The following is a 19,875-nucleotide window of genomic DNA, read 5'->3' on the forward strand; positions in this document are numbered from 1 at the left end:
AGTCAGATCTACTGCAGGGATAGGCTATTTTGTTCCCACTTAAAGGTCTTTAGGACTGAGCTGCTACTACTTTTCCCTCCCTTAGTCCTTCTCTATTTCAGTCTCTAAACTATACAGAAGGGTGAGCAAGTTTATAAAACAGACTTAAATGTTTCTGCTTAGATCTTGTGGATACTTAAGTTTCGGAATTAGCTGGGTCTATAAAAGTTACTGTGTGGACATGTGAACCCATAAGGTAAAAACAAAAAACAATGAGGATCTGCCTTTATGATAGTCAGATTAATGAGTTTTTTAATCAAGGAAGAACAGCATGTGACTGAACCCCCAGTCTTGGTGACATGCATTTGACTGTGTGCCCAGTCAGTAGGAACTTCTTCACTTTGTCGCATTTTGCTCCAGCTTCAGGATACCAAGACTGCTTCTGTATGATGGAATGGCAACAAAGTTGAGAATCTTAAACTAAAAGCTGGAGTGTAAATTTTCAAATTAGCTGGCAATAGGGTCTATTCTGTTTGGCATGTGGAAATTGGAGGCACTTAGGATTGTTAAAACGTTCATTTGTTGGATGAATCAGTATTTTGTTATTGTCACTTAACAGAGGGCAATCACCATAAAGCATCTACCCAGCAGCTCATTTGTATGGGGAGGCTGGAGGGAGACTGGACCAAATAAGTGGATACATGTTCTGCAGACACTGAGGATATAGGAACATGGCATCTCAGTGTCTCTCTGAGGCCTCGGAAGGCTAGATTAGAATCATAAACAACTGACCTCTCAGTTCTGAGATGGAGAGTTTCATCATTGCACAGTTTTTCCTAAAGATTGATGTCTCTGAGTTCTTTTTGTTTGTTGTATTATTACTGCTATACCTTTACCAGGTCATAATTCTGTAAGGAGCCCAAAAGTCACTGCTTCCTAACTCACAAAGTACTGATATAGATGCCCAGATATCTTTGACCTATAAATATACTTGTAAGCAAAACAGTCATGAGACCAGTGTGCCTGCTAAATTAAGAAGTAGCATTTATTTTTCTTAGACTTTCAAGATGAACCATTTTTCTACCTTTCTTCTACCATAACTCAAATCCCTTTGGTAGCCTTTAAGCTAGTTAATTTACTATTCATGTTATCATCATAGTATTTCTTTAAAGTAAGTAGTTTTTATTCCCACTTTTCAGATCTGGAAATTAAGGTTCAGATTAATTTACCCAGGATCACATCCACTCATAAATCCTATGCTTAATCTGTGCATATTTGTTACATTTAGATGCCCTGTTCATTACCTTATGTCTTTAATATCTGTGTCCTTGGACAAAACCTATTAAAACCCACGACAGTTACAGACTTCCTTTGTATAGACTAAACCCAGTTGCTAATCTGTTTCCCCTTATGCTGAGCTTTAAAAATAAAAATGTACTTGGCAATAAGCTATATTGAAACTTGAAAGGGTGATAAGTCTCATTGGACGTTGGCTCATTTCTAATGCAACAGTGTAAGATTAAACAAAGCCTTCTTTGTTTTGAACATTATTCAGAATTATTTCTGACTTCAATGATAGTAGCTAGGCATCCTCAGGAAAATGCCCGTAGAAACCTATATACTACAGGAAAACTACAGTTTGCCATTGGAGCTGATTAGGATACGTGGTGTACATCATAATCATATTTCTCACAGTCTCCAACCTATGCAACAATTAACTTTCTCTTAGGCATCCATAGTTTTTAGGGATAGAATTCAAGGACCAAGCCTGCATATCTATTTTTAATCTTAAAATGGATGAACATTTAAAGCTTGCCTGATTCAAGGCTGAAAGACTTTCTATGTTATCCCCTCTTGAAATATAACATTGACAGATTTCTTTTAAAACTGCCTTGTACATACAGCCAACCTACTTACTCACACACAATCTTCCAAAAAAGTTCTATCCCTTACCATTTATTAGCAGTGTGATTTTAGATAATTTATGGACCCCCTCCCCAAGGCCTTGTGTCCTCATCTGTAAAGACAGGTGATAAAAAATCTCCTCAGGGTTAATATACAAAATTTGTACAGAACTCATACAACTCAATAGTAGAATCATGAAATACCTGATTTAAATGTGGGCAAAAGACCTGAATAGACGTTTCTCCAAGGAAGACATAAAGATGGCCAAGAGGTATATGAAAAGATGCTCAATCTCATTAATTTTCAGGGAAATGTAAGTCAAGATACCCCACACCCATTAGGATAGCTATTAAAAACAATCAAAAGATACCAAATGTTGGCGAGGATAACAAAGAAAAGTCTCACACACTGTTGGTGGGAATGTAGATTGGTAGAGCCATGATGGAAAACTGTCTGGAGGTTTCTAAATAAATTAAAAATAGAACTACCATAAGACCCAGCAGTCCTTCTTGTGGGCATATACCCAAAGGAAGTGAAATCAACACCTCGTAAAGATATTTGCACTCCCCTGTTCATTGCAGCATTATTAGCAATCGCCAAGATATGGAAACAACCTAAGTTTCCATCAACAGATAAATGGATAAAGAAATTTGTGGGGTAGGGAGGAAATGGGAAGGTGTAAAATAAATCAAGAGGATACAAAACAACAGATGAGGAAGAACAAGTTTAGAGATCTCATATCCAACATGAGGACTACAGGTAATAAAATTGCACTGTATTTGGGAATCATGCCAATATTGAGTACATTTTAGCTGTTCCTGCCACAAAAATGAAAGTGAGATGATGGATATGTTAATTTGCTCCTAACTATAGTAACCTTTTTACTATCTGTATGTATCCAACATCATACTGAAAATATACAAGAAAACTTATAGTGTTTATGAAAGTCCTTTGCAAAATGCAGTTCAACTACAGAATTAGCATGTCTTGATTGCTTAAGCAATTGTGAAATAACAAAATTAACTGACCTAGATCCTGCTTTCTTTTTTACTATGTCAATATTACAGAATACTTCTCAACTGTAATAAGTCCCCTATAGTGGGAGTGTTTCAGGTTGCTACACTAACAGGTGAGAGATGCTAGAAAATGATTATCAAAATATATTTTACAATAGAATACAATAACCATTCAACTTGGTGTAGTTCGATGGGAACATATAACTCTATGAATTCAGTTTAAACGATGGCTTGAGAGGGATGGGAAATGACAAAATCAGTATGCAAGAAATAGAAAACAAATCCTTGACAGAACTGCAGAGGCTTTTTTTTTTTTTTTGGATTCCAAAGGCAGAAGATGAGTTTGTGTACTGGCCAAGTCGAGAAGAATCCATGAACTGTGAGGCCTTTACCGTCACCCTTATCAGCAAAGACAGACTGTGCCTCTCTAATGAAGAACAAATTATCATCCATGACTTTATCCTTGAAGCTACACAGGTAACCTAAACCTCAGTTCCTCACTAATAGCCATACCTGGGCCCTGGATCATCATTCTAAGTAATAATGAAATAATTTGCCACCCTCAAGCCAGGCTCAGGCATTTGAGTAAGACTTAATTTTAAATATGTACATTTTCCGTTTTTCTTCCTTCAAATATTTGCTTTTTCCAGCTGGCTAGATGAAATGTAACAGTTCCTCTGATTCAGCATGCATACAAATAGGTCTGTTGACCTAATTATAAAAACAATATACTAGAACTCAATATTTTCTTTGCCATCAGAAATGTAAGCTTTGCAATGTGTTGCACAGATGATAATACTAAGTTTTTTTAAGTAAATATTTTGCTGCCTTCTTGTGGGATGAGTAAGCGTGGGGGGGCTCTTATATTAGTAATTTAAAGGATGAGCCCCTTCCTTGTTTTCCTTTAATTTTATAAATAAGAAAATAGAGTAGGATATAAGGTCTTTAACAATTTATTGTCACTTGAAATTTTTGACTAAGCCAAATGAATTGTTTCACTAGCATAACCTACTTGGTTGTTTGTTTTGAGACAAGGTCTCACTCACAGTGGCATCATCAAAGCTCAGTGTAACCCCAAACTCCTGGGCTCAAGCGATCCTTTCACACCAGCCTCCCGAATAGCAAAGACTATAGGCATGTACCATATGACTGGTTAATTTTTTTTTTTTTAAATTTTTTTAGAGACAGGTCTCCCTGTGTTGCCCAGGTGGGTCTTGAACTCCTGGCCTCAAGCAATCCTCCCACCTTGGCCTCCCAAAGTACTGAATTACAAGCATGAACCACTATGCCTAGCCATGCTTTTTTTAAAAAAACCAAAAACCAAAAACAAAACAAAAAAAAAAAACCTTCCTGGTATTTTTCTTCTTTCCAGCTGTGGTTTGGTTAACACAACATTGTTGAGAGTTACCTATAACACATGGCTTTCTCAGGAGCAAGTTCTAGTCATTAGATTGTAGCTATGTGAAATAAAGGAAGGGATTTGACCCATGTTGTATTGGTTACAGGATGACTATGTCTTAGAAGTTCGGCACTTTCAGTGTCCCAAATGGCCTAACCCAGATGCCCCCATAAGTAGTACCTTTGAACTTATCAACGTCATCAAGGAAGAGGCCTTAACAAGGGATGGTCCCACCATTGTTCATGATGAGTATGTATCTGTTTCTTAATTTTAAAATGTAGACAGTTTTTTTGTTTAATTTCTTGTTGAAAGCAGTAGAAAAGGAAGCCAGAATTTTAAAACCTATCAACAACCTCAGCTTGTGACAACTCCATGTTATTTCTACTGTGGACATGTACAAAGTGTTGTTGCTCTGTTTACATTTTAATATGTCAAACTCTTCCAAGACTCCAGGTTCTTCTAGAGTATATGTTCTAGAAAGGGGAAAGTATTATATCTTAGCCTACAGAGGTAGACCTGCATGCATTTAGAGGTGTTATGTGTTAGTAACAAATGAGTAAATTAATAACTGTTTACCTTAATTAAATACTTTATAAAAATCCTTACACTGAATTTCAAACACTTGTTAGGGAAATAACCTTTAAAAATATGACTTAGTTGATGAGTAGAGATAAAACTACTAGTATTAATGATAATATTTAAAGTTCATGATGTGTTTTATAGTCTTCAGTATTGTCTTTTGGGATTTAAAGAATATGAATCTCAAAGAGAAAAATAACTTGCACCTGGTCTCAGAGCTTCTAAGTGTCACAATGGTATCCCAGCCCAGCACCTTTCCACTTTAATAAGAAGGAAAGGGTCATAGATATATCTTATTGTATATAGATATTTGGAGCCAAACTTCATGGCCTGTAAGTCAGTTGTATAATTGAATCGTTTCAAATCACAAACCTTTAGCCAATATGGAATCAATTATACATTCCCATTTTTATTTCAGTTCCAAGGTAGCTCTTGGTCAGCAGCATTCATTATGTTCATCAAATTACCAACTAGCTACCCAAGTAGCATAAAATATTAATAAATTTGAAAGTGAAGCTTATTGTGAAGGCTTTTTTTCCTGGCACTAATGCTGTATCATGATGTACACAAGAGCTCAGCACCTTCACCTCAAATCATAGTACTCTCCTACTTGAAGTAATGTGTACTAGCTGCTTCCAAAAAATTTTACAGTCTTTCAAAATGTTGGCCTGACTCTTGATTAGTAAGGTGAAAAATTAAGATTTGAAAAGCATTACAGTTGAAACATTAATTAAATAGCACACTAAGTAAGATCAATGGAAATGTGACAACCATCAACAGTGTTTAAATAGCACAGCCAGCCTCAAAATAACTGGGGAGTTGCTACTGAACTAAAACTTTGTGGTATGCAGTTACAGCATAAAGTTAGGGCATTTTCTAGAATTCCTGGGTTTTACCAGCTCTTATCATCTTGTCATCAAATTCTAATGTTACTGCCCAGTTACATGACTGATTTTGCTGTTATGGTAGTACTCCGAGGTGTTTTGTCCTGAAGTCAGTAATGCACCTAATCTTATATTTTAGGGTAAGGAAAGAGGAAAAGAAAAATAACCACCAGTTAAATACTAAACAGAAGTGTTTGATTCACTTATCTTCATTCAACTTTTCAGTATATTTGTCTTATTTAGTGATTTTTATGTCACATGCTGAAAATATATCCCCTCCAGAATTAATCAGATGTATACAGGCCTCATTCTTAGGCCTGTATACAAAAAGAGCAAATTAATCCTAAACCAGTAGATCTGCAAATATCATATAGGTGAGATGCCTTAAAAGCCACCAGTAGAAATGTATTAATTCATTTATCTACTATCTGTAGGGGATAAGTTAATTCCATTGAAATTATTGAAGAGAAACTTTAAAATTTTTGAACAGTTGCTAGCTCTAGTGAAATACCCTGAACACCAGTTCCTTTTCAGTTTCCATCTTACCTACTTTCTGTACCTCTAAACATCACTTCCTGATGGGCTACAAACACGTCACATTCAGCATAGCTAAAACCAAACTCATCTTCACTGCCTGCCCCTAATCAACTTAATTGTACAGACCAGAAACATATCAGAGTTCTTTTTGAGTCTCCCTCATCTCCAAGTCTGATTGGCCACCAAGTCTTCTTGGTGCCATCGATTCTTTCAGCAGACTTTTCAAAATCTTTTACAATCTAGTGTAAAGTTTACATTTCCAGTTATCATCCCAATCTGCCACTGAAGTACTTCCTGCATGCCACCTTGCCCCTGCAAATCCTCTTTCCTCTGAGCACCCTTTCATTCAATACACAGTTCAAAAGTCACTCTCTGAGACTCTAATTCATCCCAGAGGTGCTAAGCAAAATCATTAACATGACATCCATACCAGATAAATGTCATTCCTGCTTATCATGTCACACCATAATTATTTGTGTACATGACTGTCACTCTCACATTGCTGAGGCCAGCAATGGTAATTTATTCATCCCAATCTCCACCGGGGGAAACCCAATGCCTGGGACAGCGTGGGTACTAGACAAGTATTTGCACGAACGGGTATGTGTTTTAAATTGTGATAACTTACAAACTATTAAGTATATGTACCCCTATACAAACTGTCCCCAGAAAGCCTTGCTTTTTGTCTCATTTATTGTTCAAAGTCATTTTGGCTGCTTCAATTCTTCTTTTCAAAGTGTTTTTAAGCTCTGTCAAAAGCAGGAGTCAACAGGCTTGGAGAGAAGGCCTGCACGCAGTTGATCTGTGAGGCAGAGAGTTGAACTTTTAGTGTGCAAATGTTGTGACATCTATTTGGTCTTCATAGAGATCTTTTTAACACCTACTTTTGGGGGTGGCAGGTGGTTGTGGGGGGCGGTCTCAGGTGTGTCCCAGGTGGATGACATTTCTAGATAAGTGAGCTAAGAATAAAATTCCTAACCAAAAAGTAAACTGCTTCTATTTGAGGACAGGCACAGCTTAAAGACAAACTGCTTCATTCTCAGCATTCTATTGTCAACTGTTCAAGATTATTCTGCTCAGAGGCTGATCTACATCATTATTGTCAAATTTTAAAAACAGCCTCTGTTCCCATAGATATTTAGAACATAGGCATGGTTCTCATATAGTCTTATAAGACAGCTGTAGATCAGACCTCACCCAAATTACTCTACTCACTCACAGACTGAAGAAGAGTTCCCTTTGCAAATACTTAATTACTCACTCTGGAGATACATGTATCACCCTACTGGATAGCATAATAATATAAAAATACTATCTGCCTTATTCATACCCATTCTGTCATGAGTGGACAATTAAAAAGAGTTTTCCAGAAGTACATGACATGTCATAACATCATGACATGTGATAACATCACTTTTAGGGCTAATCGTATTTTAACATTTTCTCAGTTTTAATTTCTTAATACAGTAAATATTGACATATACAGCCCAAATCCCCTGGAGGTCCTCAATACTTTTTTATTTTAATTTGGCCTTGAGATCAAAGAGTCTAAAGACTGCTGAGATATTCTTTAAGTGACACAAGGCATATGGACTGTTTTCAATAGCAAAGGCTGCAAAGACACCCACAAATCATAACTAATTCCAGTATTTTCGCTTTTATTGAGAGCCTTATGGAAGGCTTTCATGTTGTCTTCTTCCCTAAGATTGATACTTATTCAAGCTTCAATTTTTTTGTTTTCCTTTCTGCCCTACTGATTTCAAAGGGAAGTTGCATTTCTTCACAGTGTCAGGGTTATAACTCCGGATAGCAATCTTGGTTATGATTTTAAAAACAACGTATTAAAAGCTACAATAATAAGTAAATATATGAAATAGTGAAAATGGTTAAATGCTCACAGGTATTATCCTGACTATACAAGGAATCACAATGTGTTTTAAAATGAATATAGACAGAGCACTTAAAAAAAAACATTACTTCAGGAACTTAAAGTACTTTCATTTCTTTTGTAAAATCTTTGAAGTAAATAAAGGCAGGGAAAGATGAAAAAAATAGGGTTTTTTTCTTAACATCACTAGTTAAATAAGCATTACTTTTAATGGAGCCCTTAGAGGAAGTGGCAAACAAAATATCAAAGCCAGTGAATTTATATACTACTCTCATTTTACCTAGGTTATAGATTACTTATACCACTTTTGCACCAAGTCCCTGTAGTTTTAAATGCAAATCCATGAAACTCGATGAACATTCTTTAATCCCACTTAGTTCCTAAACTTTTGAAAGAGAATGGCCCTTACTTTTTGTCTTTGCTCTGTCATTATGTTTGGTATGCAGAAGATATTTAAAAGTATCTGTGCATTTGATTGATTTGACTTGCGAGTTTCTTGTCATGTTTAAGCCATATTGTATAAATACTTCCTTAATTTTACTGCTTATTTAACCGTGGCTAAATACAGGAAAGGCAACCCATGGAAAGGTGAGAATAATCTCACATGGAGTGCATGCATACTCCGTAAAAACATACATGTTACCTGACTTTTCTGTATGGCTGGCCACAGATAGCTTTGAAAGAGCTAAGAAAAAAGGGGAGATTCTTAAGTTTAACCATTTCACTAGAACAGATTAAACAAATGTTAAATTCTTCCCCACCTAAACAAAATCAGTACAAATGTTAAATTCTTCCCCTCCTAAACAAAATCAGTACAAATGACTTTTTTTTAATACCATGCTAAAATGAGGTCAACTCAGTACAATTTAGAATCTGAGGGAAGACAACATGCTGAACAAGAACCAAAAACCACAATAAATCAGAGTTAATAGAGCTATCATAATAGGGTATTAAAATATATCCTCAGAGATCTAAAGGAAGATTTTATGAAATGAAGAACATTTATTATGAAATAGGAACAAATTCGGCCTAAGAATGAGAAAATACATTAATTAATGAAACTAAAAACTTAAAAGATAGGATACTAGTGGAGTGTAGAACTGAAATAAAACTAGAATGTGGAAGTCACATACAGAAGTTCTAACATACGTCTAAAAAGTTATCCATGGGGCAATAAAATACAGGTTAAAGAGGAAGAAATAACAGCTGAGGTTTTCTAAAAACAGAATAAAGTATTCAGTTCTTAAACTGAGCGACCAGGATACATTTGATCAGTAGCATTCAGAGAGATTTGAATACCACAGTTGACAAGCGTGATCTAATAGTGATATAGAGAAGTGAATACCACAGTTGACAAGCGTGATCTAATAGTGATATAGAGAAGTTCGCACCCAAGAGAGACTGCACAGAGAGACCTAGAGTCTCTTCAAACACAAATGGTTTATTTATATACATAGGCCATAAATGGAATTTCAATACATTCCCCCAAAACAGATATCATACAAGGCTACATTCATTGATTACAACCCACTTACATTAGAAACCACCAGTGAAATAACATCCCAAATCCTTATAACTAGAAACAACTAGAAACTGAAATCCTTACATCTAGGATTGCTTATAAATAATTCATGCATCAAAGATGTAACCAAAATAAGTATTTCACAGTGTCTAAAACTAAATGATGATGAAGGCACTGCATTTCAAAACCTGGTGAAATGGAGCCAAACTGTACTTAAAAAAAAAAAAAAAAAAAACAGCCTGTGTAAACTCTACATATTAGAAAGGTTAAAAATAAACAAACCAAGCATTCAGCTCAAGCCAGAAAAAGCACCAGAGAAATCAACAAAAAGTACAAGGAATTAAAAGCAAATAGTAATGAAAATGGGGGCTGGAAGGCGATAGTAAAATTTAAGCAATAAATAGTTTAATAAGAGATACAGTTTTGGAAATAGGATGAAGGAAAAAACCTACCGTATATCTGTAGCTACATTAAAAACATTCAAGAATTGGCCGGGCACGGTGACTCACACCTATAATCCCAGCACTTTGGGAGGCCAAGGCGGGCAGATCACCAGGTCAGGAGTTCAAGACCAGCCTGGCCAACATGGTGAAACCCCGTCTCTACTAAAAATACAAAAATTAGCTGGACATGGTGGCAGGCGCCAGTAATCCCAGCTACTCGGGAGGCTGAGGCAGGAGAATCGTTTGAACCTGGGAGGCAGAGGTTGCAGTGAACCAAGATTGCACCATTGCACTCCAGCCTGGGCGACAGGGTGATACTCCATCACAAAAAAAAAAAATTCGAAAGTTGTTAATTTGCTTAGGTGTGATAGTGTGTTTTCTTTAAATGCTTATCTTTTAGAGTTTGATACTAAATTATGACTAAAACACCTGAGATTTGCTTCAATATATATTGGGGACGAAACAGAAATGAAATGAGAATGGCCATGAGCTGTTGATCATTATAACTGAATGATGACTACATGAATGCTACTGTACTATTGGCCTTTGGTGTCTGTTTAACATTTTCTATAATAAAAAGCTAAAAATAATACATATTTTAAAAGAAATAAAATAAGCATTTAAGACTTTATAACTCTATACTAATAAATGTTTAAGCCTATAAATAAGCATAGTAAAATAACATTTAGTGAACACATGGTATGTGGTGTGTGCCAATCTCTGTTCTGAGCCATTTACAAGTATCAGCTCAATTTTAAACTCTAGTCTCACTATGCGATCTTGGCCAGTTACTTCACCTGAATGTGCCTTATTTATTCAACCTCAGAATGTGCCTTATTTATTCAACCTGAAATGGAGATAATACTGGTACCCATACCATAGGGTTACTGTGAGGACTAAGTCAGTACATGTAAATACCTATAAGAGAACATGGCACATAAAGTACAACACACGTTAGTGATCACTAAGAACTGAATAAAAGAATGAGTTTTCCACCTGTTAGGGCCCACAAGTCCTGGCCAAGGCTACATATGAACAGTAACACACAGAAGATTTAATGCAATGTTGATTTAAACAAACAAGGCTTAGCACCAGAATGGAAATGTATAGGCCAAGTCTTGCTTATTTGAACACTGATGCAAAAATGACAATAAAAAGCTGTCTAATAAAACCCAGTATATTAAAAGAATTACACATCATGAAAAACTTATCCTAGTAATGTAGAGCTGGTGTTAAGCTTTTGGTATATTATCAAAAGTTTATCAGTGAATTCAGGACATTTTGAGAGACATTTCAAAAAAAAATCGATATTGAAAAGCGTACAATAAAACAACACCCATTCATGATCCCCCCCCCAAAAAAACACTTAGAGTAAAAATAGAAAGCATCCTCTTTACCTTTATAATTGTTATTTACCAGATGTATATTAGCAAACATTTAAATTTAATATTAAAAACTTAGAAGCTTGAACATTTCAGATACATGATACTTGCTTTCAGTTCTAGCACGTAAGCCTATCTAGGTGCTAGCCAACACAGTAAAAGCAGAAGATAGAAGAAGCGTAAAAGATGAAAAGAGGGAAAATTCGCATTATTGGCAGATAAAGATGTGGTCAACTACCTAGAGAAGCCACAAACTATTAAAACTTAAGCAGGGTTCTTCTGTTTGACCGGATACAATTTCACGATGTGAAAATCAGTAACCTTCCCATGCATGAAGTGAAACCAAACAGAAAATGTTATCACAAAAGGAGGCCATTAATAGGGGTAATAAACTCTAAAGTACCTAACAATTTACCAAAAATGGAATTGGCAAAGACTATAAAGAAAACTATAAAACCTAGTTAAAAGCTATAAAAGGCCTGAATAAATGGAGAAAAGACATTGTGTTCATGAAGAGAAAAACTCAAGATTGAAAAGATGGTAATTTCCTCAGATCCATCTATACATTCAGTGCAACCTAATCAAAATCCCAACAAAAATGTTTGTGTTCCTTAACAATCTGGTTTCAAAATTACTATGAAACACGATGGAGTTGGGTGGAAGGTCAGAGTTATTTGGACATCAGTGTACCAGTAAAAAATGAAAATTATATGTTTGAATCACTAAAAACAATACGAAGTAAATGTAGAGACAGCCAAGACTATTACAGAAACTTGCTTTATCAGATATCAAGACTTATTAAGGAATTGGGATACACGTGGGGAGGTACAAGAAATAGACAAACAGAATAAAAGGTCAAAACAGAGTTCAGAAATAGGCTTGCATATATAAGAATGTAGTACATGATAAAAAGGAAGCTGATGTCAGTGAGAAAAGATCACACTGTAAAATAAGAAGTGCTGGGACAACTGGTTATCCAATGGAAAAATAAAATAACTGTAATCAGACCCCTTCCTTACATCAAAGCAAGAATAAGACTCAGATGAATTAGACAATTAAATGTAAAAAAGTAAAATTAGAACATGTAGGAGAGTATCTTTAAAATACAAGGTTAGAGAAAGCATTCTCAAACAAGATTCCAATAAAAGCCAAAAATAAAAGATTTATCAACTTGATTACATCTAAACTGTACTTCCGTATAACAAAATGACCACAAACAATGTTAAGAGAAACAGATCGGGGGGAAAAAAAACTCACAAGTACTACAGACACTATAAAAATAACTCCTATATAAATCATTTTGGAAGAGGCAAACTTAGTAGAAAAGTGTTAATTAGGCGATTTCAGAAGAGGAAATATAGATGGTCATTATTCATAAAAAGACATTCAGCCTCCCTGGTAATCAAGGAAATGCAAATTAAAACCCTAGTAAGATACAGTCTTCCACTCATCAGATTGGCAAAAGTGTTTCAAGTTTAAAATGATGAGGAGAAGCAAGTGTTCTCGTGCTGGGAATAGTATGAACAGGTAACAGCCACTTGGGAAAGAAATATGGCAGTGTCTTTAAAACTAAAAATAGGCATACCTGTGACCCTAGCCCTTCTACTCAGTACCTATGCTAAAGTGCACAAATTCAAACAAGCTAAATGTCCATCTAGAAGGTAAACCTGGTATGCATGTAGCAGATGAAATAATGAGTTGAACTGAAATGTAGTGATATACCTAAATCTGGAAGGCTGTATCTACATGTGTAATAATTTTTACCTCTGGAGAGGTTACCTCTAAAGTTGGGGGGTGGCTAAGGGGGACTCTGGTCTTATTTGTATTAAAGATATAAAACATGTAATATTTTAATTTTATGTAACAATTCAGAAATGACATTTAAGTTTTTCAAAAAACAATGGGCACAGGGCATCTGAACTCCAGTCTCATTTCTGCCACCAGCCAGCAACATCATCTTGAACAATTCATTTAATCCATCTGTTTTCTCATCACTAATGTGGAAACTGTGTGCCATCACAGATTCTTGTGAAAAGTGGAGTTGCCAACCTGGCCTGATGGAAATTTACTACCTTTCTAAGACTTTTTTGTGAAGCAAAGAGAACCACATTTATCTTTCCAAGGATTTCATAGAAAGTGCTCTCATTAGGAAAGTTCCACTTCAGTGCCAAAATAATTATTTCATATGAAATTAATTTTGGAAATTGTCTGTTTTGAGCCATATAATTCCATTTTTAAATTTTTCATATTCTGTAAGTTCAATTTAACTGTTTGGAATTGTTAAAAAAAATTTCAGAGCCCTTCATCACTGGCTGCTTGTCCAATAACGTCTAGTTAAGAGGTTCTCTTTATTGTTTTTTCTATTGTACCACCCAACTCATCACCAACACCAAATCATCTTTAGCTCTCCTAAGTCTACTTCTGAACCTCTCATTTCCTATTAGATATCAAGCTAAACGTCTAATGAACCAATTTGGGATACTCCACTTTCATAAACAAATCTCACCTTTATGCTAGCTTCCAAATCCCTCCCCCACCAGCATTTCATTCATTCGTGTCTTTAGAGTAAATGTCAAAACAGTCTACTTAGTTTCTATGAAAATACATGACAGTAATTTCATTTCAATATATTTGGTCCCTTTGTACATCTGAAATCATATCTTTTTTTTTCTCCCCCAGGTATGGAGCAGTTTCAGCAGGAATGTTATGTGCCCTTACCACCCTGTCCCAGCAACTGGAGAATGAAAACGCTGTGGATGTTTTCCAGGTTGCAAAAATGATCAATCTTATGAGGCCTGGAGTATTCACAGACATTGTAAGTAGTTTGCTTATGTGTAAAACCTGTACTACATCAGTTGAAACTCAGACTCACAGTTTAGAGCAGTAGTTCTCAACTGGGGGGTGATTTTGCCCCCCAGGGGACATTTGGCCATGTCTGGAGACTTTTTTGCTTGTCACAACTGCAGATGGATGGCATATAGAGGATACAAGCCAGAGATGCTGCTAAGCAAACTACACAGCACAAGACAGCCCTGAACACCATAGAATTATGTGGCCCAAAATGTCAGTAGTGCTCAGGTTGAGAAGCCCTGCTTTAGAGGATAGTATTCTCTGGTTGTCTTCATTAACCAGATATTAACCAGATATTGGTTATCTTCATTAACCAATAATGATTGTTCATTAACAATCAACACTGAGAATTGGTTCCAAGCTAACAGAGATCAAAAGGACATGAAGAAGGTATAGGTCTTGACTATAATAGATTCAAATGATTTTTTTTAAGTTTTTTTAGATAACATTTATGCTATTGCTGTTTCTCTAGTGTGTTTTTCACAATTACCATTTTAATTGGTATTTCCACCTTATGTGAAATCACTAAACTGTTCTTTGGCTCAAACTGTCTTCCTCTTGTTTTTCAGGAACAATACCAGTTCGTCTATAAAGCAATGCTTAGCTTGGTCAGCACTAAAGAAAATGGAAATGGTCCCATGACAGTGGACAAAAATGGTGCTGTTCTTATTGCAGATGAATCAGACCCTGCTGAGAGCATGGAGTCCCTAGTGTGACTAGAATCCTGAAAGGGCACTTAATTTGTAAACTTCTGAAGACTGAGAACTTTTTTGAGGCCTTTTTTGCCAGACTCTAGGTTATACAATAACCCAGTTACTTTTTTACACTGATAAAAGTTTTGATATTTATTTTTTGCCATTTTATGTCTTAACGGTATCCTACTGAGCATTTGCATTTGCACCTCTGTTCATTTCACACAGTGAAACGCAATTTTACCTAGTTTGCACTATATGATCAGTGTTACTGCCTATAATCTTATACAACAGCAAACCCTGATGTGACATTCCATGACGACATACATGCTACTTTTTTTTAGTTCAATACAGTGAAGGTCTTTGTTATGACAGTGAATATTGCTTTTATTATTATTATTATTGCTAAAGTGGTTGCATTCTACTAGCAGGCAATGCTGTACTTTTCTTCAGTCCTCCTCTCCTTTTTTTTTTAGGCACTGTTCAATACTGTATGCCTTCTGTATGTTAATGGAGTGGATAGCATTGTTTTCTTTTACAGACTAGCAGGCTACTGGGACCTAAAAAGGTCTGTTAATGTCATGGCCTTGAAACAGTTCCATTTATGCTGGTTAAGAGATCCCTTAAGAAGTTAGAAGGCTTAAGAACTGCTTCATGTGAACATCCCTTAATAGTTACAAAGTTATATTCACAGTTTTTTAAAAATGTGTCAAAATAAAGGATAACTCTGTATTACAGCTTTCACAGTAGCTATGTGGACAATGTGTTATTTCCATTTTGACTCTCTAAAATAGCTACATCCTAAAATCAGGGCTATCTTTAACAATAGCAAGATAGCAATATTATATACAACTCAGTTATGAGACCCTTTAGTTATTCTCCATTAATGCTTCTTAGTTTGTAATACCATACCTCACAGTAGGTAGAAGAATGAAAACTTCTGCAGGTGTATAATTTTGAAACTAGTCCTCTAAAAATTCCCTATTACTCCTATAGCAATCTAATAAAAACTACCTACATAGTTACTGTTTTCTTTCCTTCTTTGCCAAATGTTTTATAATAAATCTCTTAATTATATACATTCTTCTACTTAAGATTAAATTGGAAATACTGTATTAGCAAAAGTCTTGAGACTATCTAAACTCCCACACATAGATAAATCTGATTTGGAGAGAGAAATTTAAAATATTTAATTAAAGGTGATAACCACATTTTCAAGTTTTTAAAAGAGGGAGATGGCTTTGTATGCTTTTGTGTAGTTTAGAACAGATACACATTAGTAAAAGATACCAATAATCATTAGAGCTCAAGCAAGTTATTAGGTGCAGCCTCTGGAGCCATACTCACCCTGCAGTGCAATAATAGGAAAATTAGGAGCATTAATAAGAAATTTCAGTAGTGTTTGTAAGGAAAATAAGCTACTTACTGAGATCTGTTTCTTCTATTGCATGTTTGCTTTTGAGGGACAGCTTCTGTCAAAAGTGAAATCATCACCAGAACTGGGCCTGTTAGGAAGAATAGGGTTTTATTTACTTTTTATGTCAATTAACTTCAACAAAAAGGCCACGCTGGCTGCTGTCATGCCATCTGGGTATGCATTAAACATTAATGATGATCAGCACTGAGGTTCTATTTATCTTGATTTGGCTTTCATAAAGTTTGTCAGAATGGTGCTGGACGACCAGAATTGCTAAGGAGAAAGAAGCTATGGGCCAAGTTAAAGAATTTGAATGCAAAGGCCAGGTCAATGGAGTTTTCATAAACTACATAATTTACCAGGGTTTATCTCATCTTCTCAATACATAGATTTAACAACATGGAATACTGTGCTTTTCAAGAGCTGCGTAAGCTAGTCCTGAGATAAGATGTTCAAGAGAGCATGCTAAGTTGCATGTGCTAGATGACAGACACCTTTACAGCCCCTCCGCTCCAACCAGAGGTGACACAGGAAGCTCTGTAAAGTTCAAGTAAAGCTTGAACACAGGAACACTACAACTGCCAGATGCTGAGGAGAATCAGGAGAGCAATGAGCTAGACTCTTTTTTTAGTCAATTAAGTGGGTTATTTTAGTTGTATAGAGTATTGATATGAGTTAACTCTTTTTAGTAGATGGCAAAGTGGGCTTGATGTTCAAAAGTCATGTTCGAGTTAGGGTTCATGGTCCCTTTCTCAGTAATTTTTTCTTAATAAAAGTAAACACTGGTTCAAAGACAAATAGCAAGTATTCCCTCCTGTGCTATTTATAGAGGGCTCAATTCGTAGAAAGGCATACCCTCCAATGCAATTCTGTGGCTGTCCCTTACAGTGGTTTCAGAATCACGATAAAACAGCTAGTAAATAGGATAGAAACAATAAAAGAAAGAGTTTAGAAGTTCCCTGTGAGCAATCTGTGTGTCTTCAGCGAGCTTGAACCAAAGTCTTCATATCCTGACCCACTGAATTATAAGCAATTGCTACTTGCCCATCTTGCCAAAGTAGTCCAAACACACTTCAATGAGGACAGTTATATTTAGCAGGTCCTCACCCCTGCAAGAGACAGCATATCCTCACTATTATTATTCATGTGTTATTGGCAAAAACATAGCTTGCATCTTTCCAGAGGCAGAGTTTCAAAGACAGGGTTTTCTTTGAGACATAAGCACATTGCTTAAGTACATAACAAGGTTATTAACACTTGCACTCAGGGGAAAGGAAATAGCTATTGCAAATTAATGTGTGCAACTTAATAAAATAAGCTGTTTGTGTATATGAATTTAGCTCTAGGTAAGCAAAATGCACACATCATATAAAAATAAATTGCAATGATCAGACCAAGTGGCTGTGCTGGACATCAAAGAAAAGACATGCTGTTGCCATCAGGAGAACTCTTTCTTATATGCGATAGCCAAGATATCTTCTTTAATATGAAAAAAGTTAATTTCTGAATTTCAAAAAGAGTAAGATTAGCTAATTGATCTTCCTAACTTTTATGCCTTTAGAGTTTTTAGTCTATTCAAGTAGAAGAGTCCAGCGAGGCCAAAGAAGGGTTACGGTGTTCAAGTTCTGGTTGTTGGAGTTTTTAGCCCAGAGTGACATACTGAAATCAGTAAATAATTATTTTATAATGACACAGCACAACTGCCTTGTTTTATGAATTTTTCTTAAATGCATATATACTGTATTTAAAATTAAAATATAGATACCAATTTACCAAAGATACATATTACTAATTCTAAGCAAAACTAAAAAAAAAACCCAACTCATCATAATTTAAGAATCAAAATGTAGTTTGTCTTAAGAATTTAGCGGTTATACTGGAAATGCATTTTCAACTCCTATGTTCTAAAGTTTATGTTCAAATGGTGCCAGTGAATTTTTATATGAAGGGAAAATGCCTGCTTTTTTTTTTTTTTTAACAGATGTAATTTCACTTAACCCTTTGCGCTTTCCCTTAGTTGTCATTTAACATACAATACTGGCTTTACTTATCTCTAGAAAGAAGGCATGCTACAAATAGGAAGGAATTGTAATAATGATATTTGGCCTCTACTTTGTCTTAGCTGTTAAACTGTTTTTAGTATTTTTGTTAAATATTTGCAAAGGGAAGCATTTTCTACAGAGGATAATTAATTTCAAGAAAAATATCTTGAGTTTTAAAAATAAACATCTCCAGAAAAGGAGACAGTCGATTTTATAAAATGTCGCAACTCTCCAACATTTGGGGTAGTGACTCCTTTTTTGTTAGGACATTTGAAACTAGCAAGCAGCCATTGTTTCTAAAGAATTCTGGCTTCACGTTGACTCATGTTTCTTTCACTCCATTTTGAAATAGCTAAAAATCATTAAAACTGTAAATATTTTGTTGCTTGGGTAAGCATCTTCTGGGAACTTTGTATCTATGGTATATAATCATAGAATTTTATATTTTCATATAAAGCTAATTTTTTTCTAGTTTCAACTCCGTCGTAGTTTTTTTTCCTTTTTGTGGTGGATATGTGAATTCAACTTTCTGTGTATTGAAGTAGCAAAAACCATCTTTACATTCCAAAAGAATCCAACATGTGTTATTTCTTTGAGGCAGTGATTGTGAAAGTTGGGTTTTCTTTTTAATTCCATTGACCATTTGTGCAATAGGAATTAGACATAATTAGTCACTGAAAACATTCGTCACATTGACCCATTTGGAAAAAGTGTGCTTTTTTTTTTTTTTTTTAATTTGTTCAGGGGGAGGGGTTTTGTAACCTGAAATTTTTCCCTTTTTCTTCTGTTTAAACTATATCAAATCATTCTATTATAGTGTTATTTAATATGTAAATTGTATTGCTATACATAAAATAAAGTATGGTTTTTGATGTATTCAGTAGTGTTGAGCATTTCTATGAAAATGTCTATATCCAATAAAATAGGTTACTAGTCTCCCTTAACAGATCACATTAATACCCACCAACCCTCTGGTCTAAGTTTTCATGGTAGTAAAATGAACATTGGTAGTCGTCTTTACACAGGCAGCAAACCAAAAAGAATGGTCTTTGCTGGGTTGATTTATCAATGTTCTTTCTCCTTTAAAGAGTAAACAATGACAGTTTTACCTGCTCATCTAAGGAATCAAACTTTATTCAGTTTATGACTCTGCTGCTAAGTTGTGAACAGAATTACTATTTTCTCTAGTGTATCAACTAGGTTTGTAACAACTCTCTTAATATTTACGAGGTAGGATGAAGGATATATCCTGGCAAGAGTTCTGGAGAATCTATATGTGTAAGATCAGTACAATTGCTTCTACTTAACAAGAACTTTTGACATTTCCAAACAAGTATACA

At 35.3% G+C, this 19,875-nt stretch overlaps 2 protein-coding genes across 4 annotated transcripts in view; one reads left to right on the top strand and one right to left on the bottom strand.

Annotated features, from left to right (window-relative positions):
• PTPRG (protein tyrosine phosphatase receptor type G) overlaps positions 1-19,411 on the top strand; it is a 733,855-nt gene extending 714,444 nt beyond the window's left edge. For both annotated transcript variants that reach the window (XM_003811607.6, XM_003811608.6), the window contains 4 exons: positions 3,231-3,377; positions 4,406-4,548; positions 14,214-14,349; positions 14,954-19,411. In XM_003811607.6, coding sequence (XP_003811655.1) covers positions 3,231-3,377; positions 4,406-4,548; positions 14,214-14,349; positions 14,954-15,100 — 573 coding nt within the window. In that variant the 3' untranslated portion in view covers positions 15,101-19,411. The remainder of the gene's footprint in view (positions 1-3,230; positions 3,378-4,405; positions 4,549-14,213; positions 14,350-14,953) is intronic.
• Positions 1-19,875, bottom strand: part of FEZF2 (FEZ family zinc finger 2) — a 112,678-nt gene that overhangs the window by 17,412 nt on the left and 75,391 nt on the right. For both annotated transcript variants that reach the window (XM_003811606.5, XM_063602789.1), the window contains one exon: positions 16,503-16,581. The gene's annotated coding sequence lies outside the window, so the exon portion shown is untranslated. The remainder of the gene's footprint in view (positions 1-16,502; positions 16,582-19,875) is intronic.

The sequence above is a fragment of the Pan paniscus genome, chromosome 2, assembly GCF_029289425.2.
Source record: "Pan paniscus chromosome 2, NHGRI_mPanPan1-v2.0_pri, whole genome shotgun sequence".
Taxonomy (NCBI): Eukaryota; Metazoa; Chordata; class Mammalia; order Primates; family Hominidae; genus Pan; species Pan paniscus.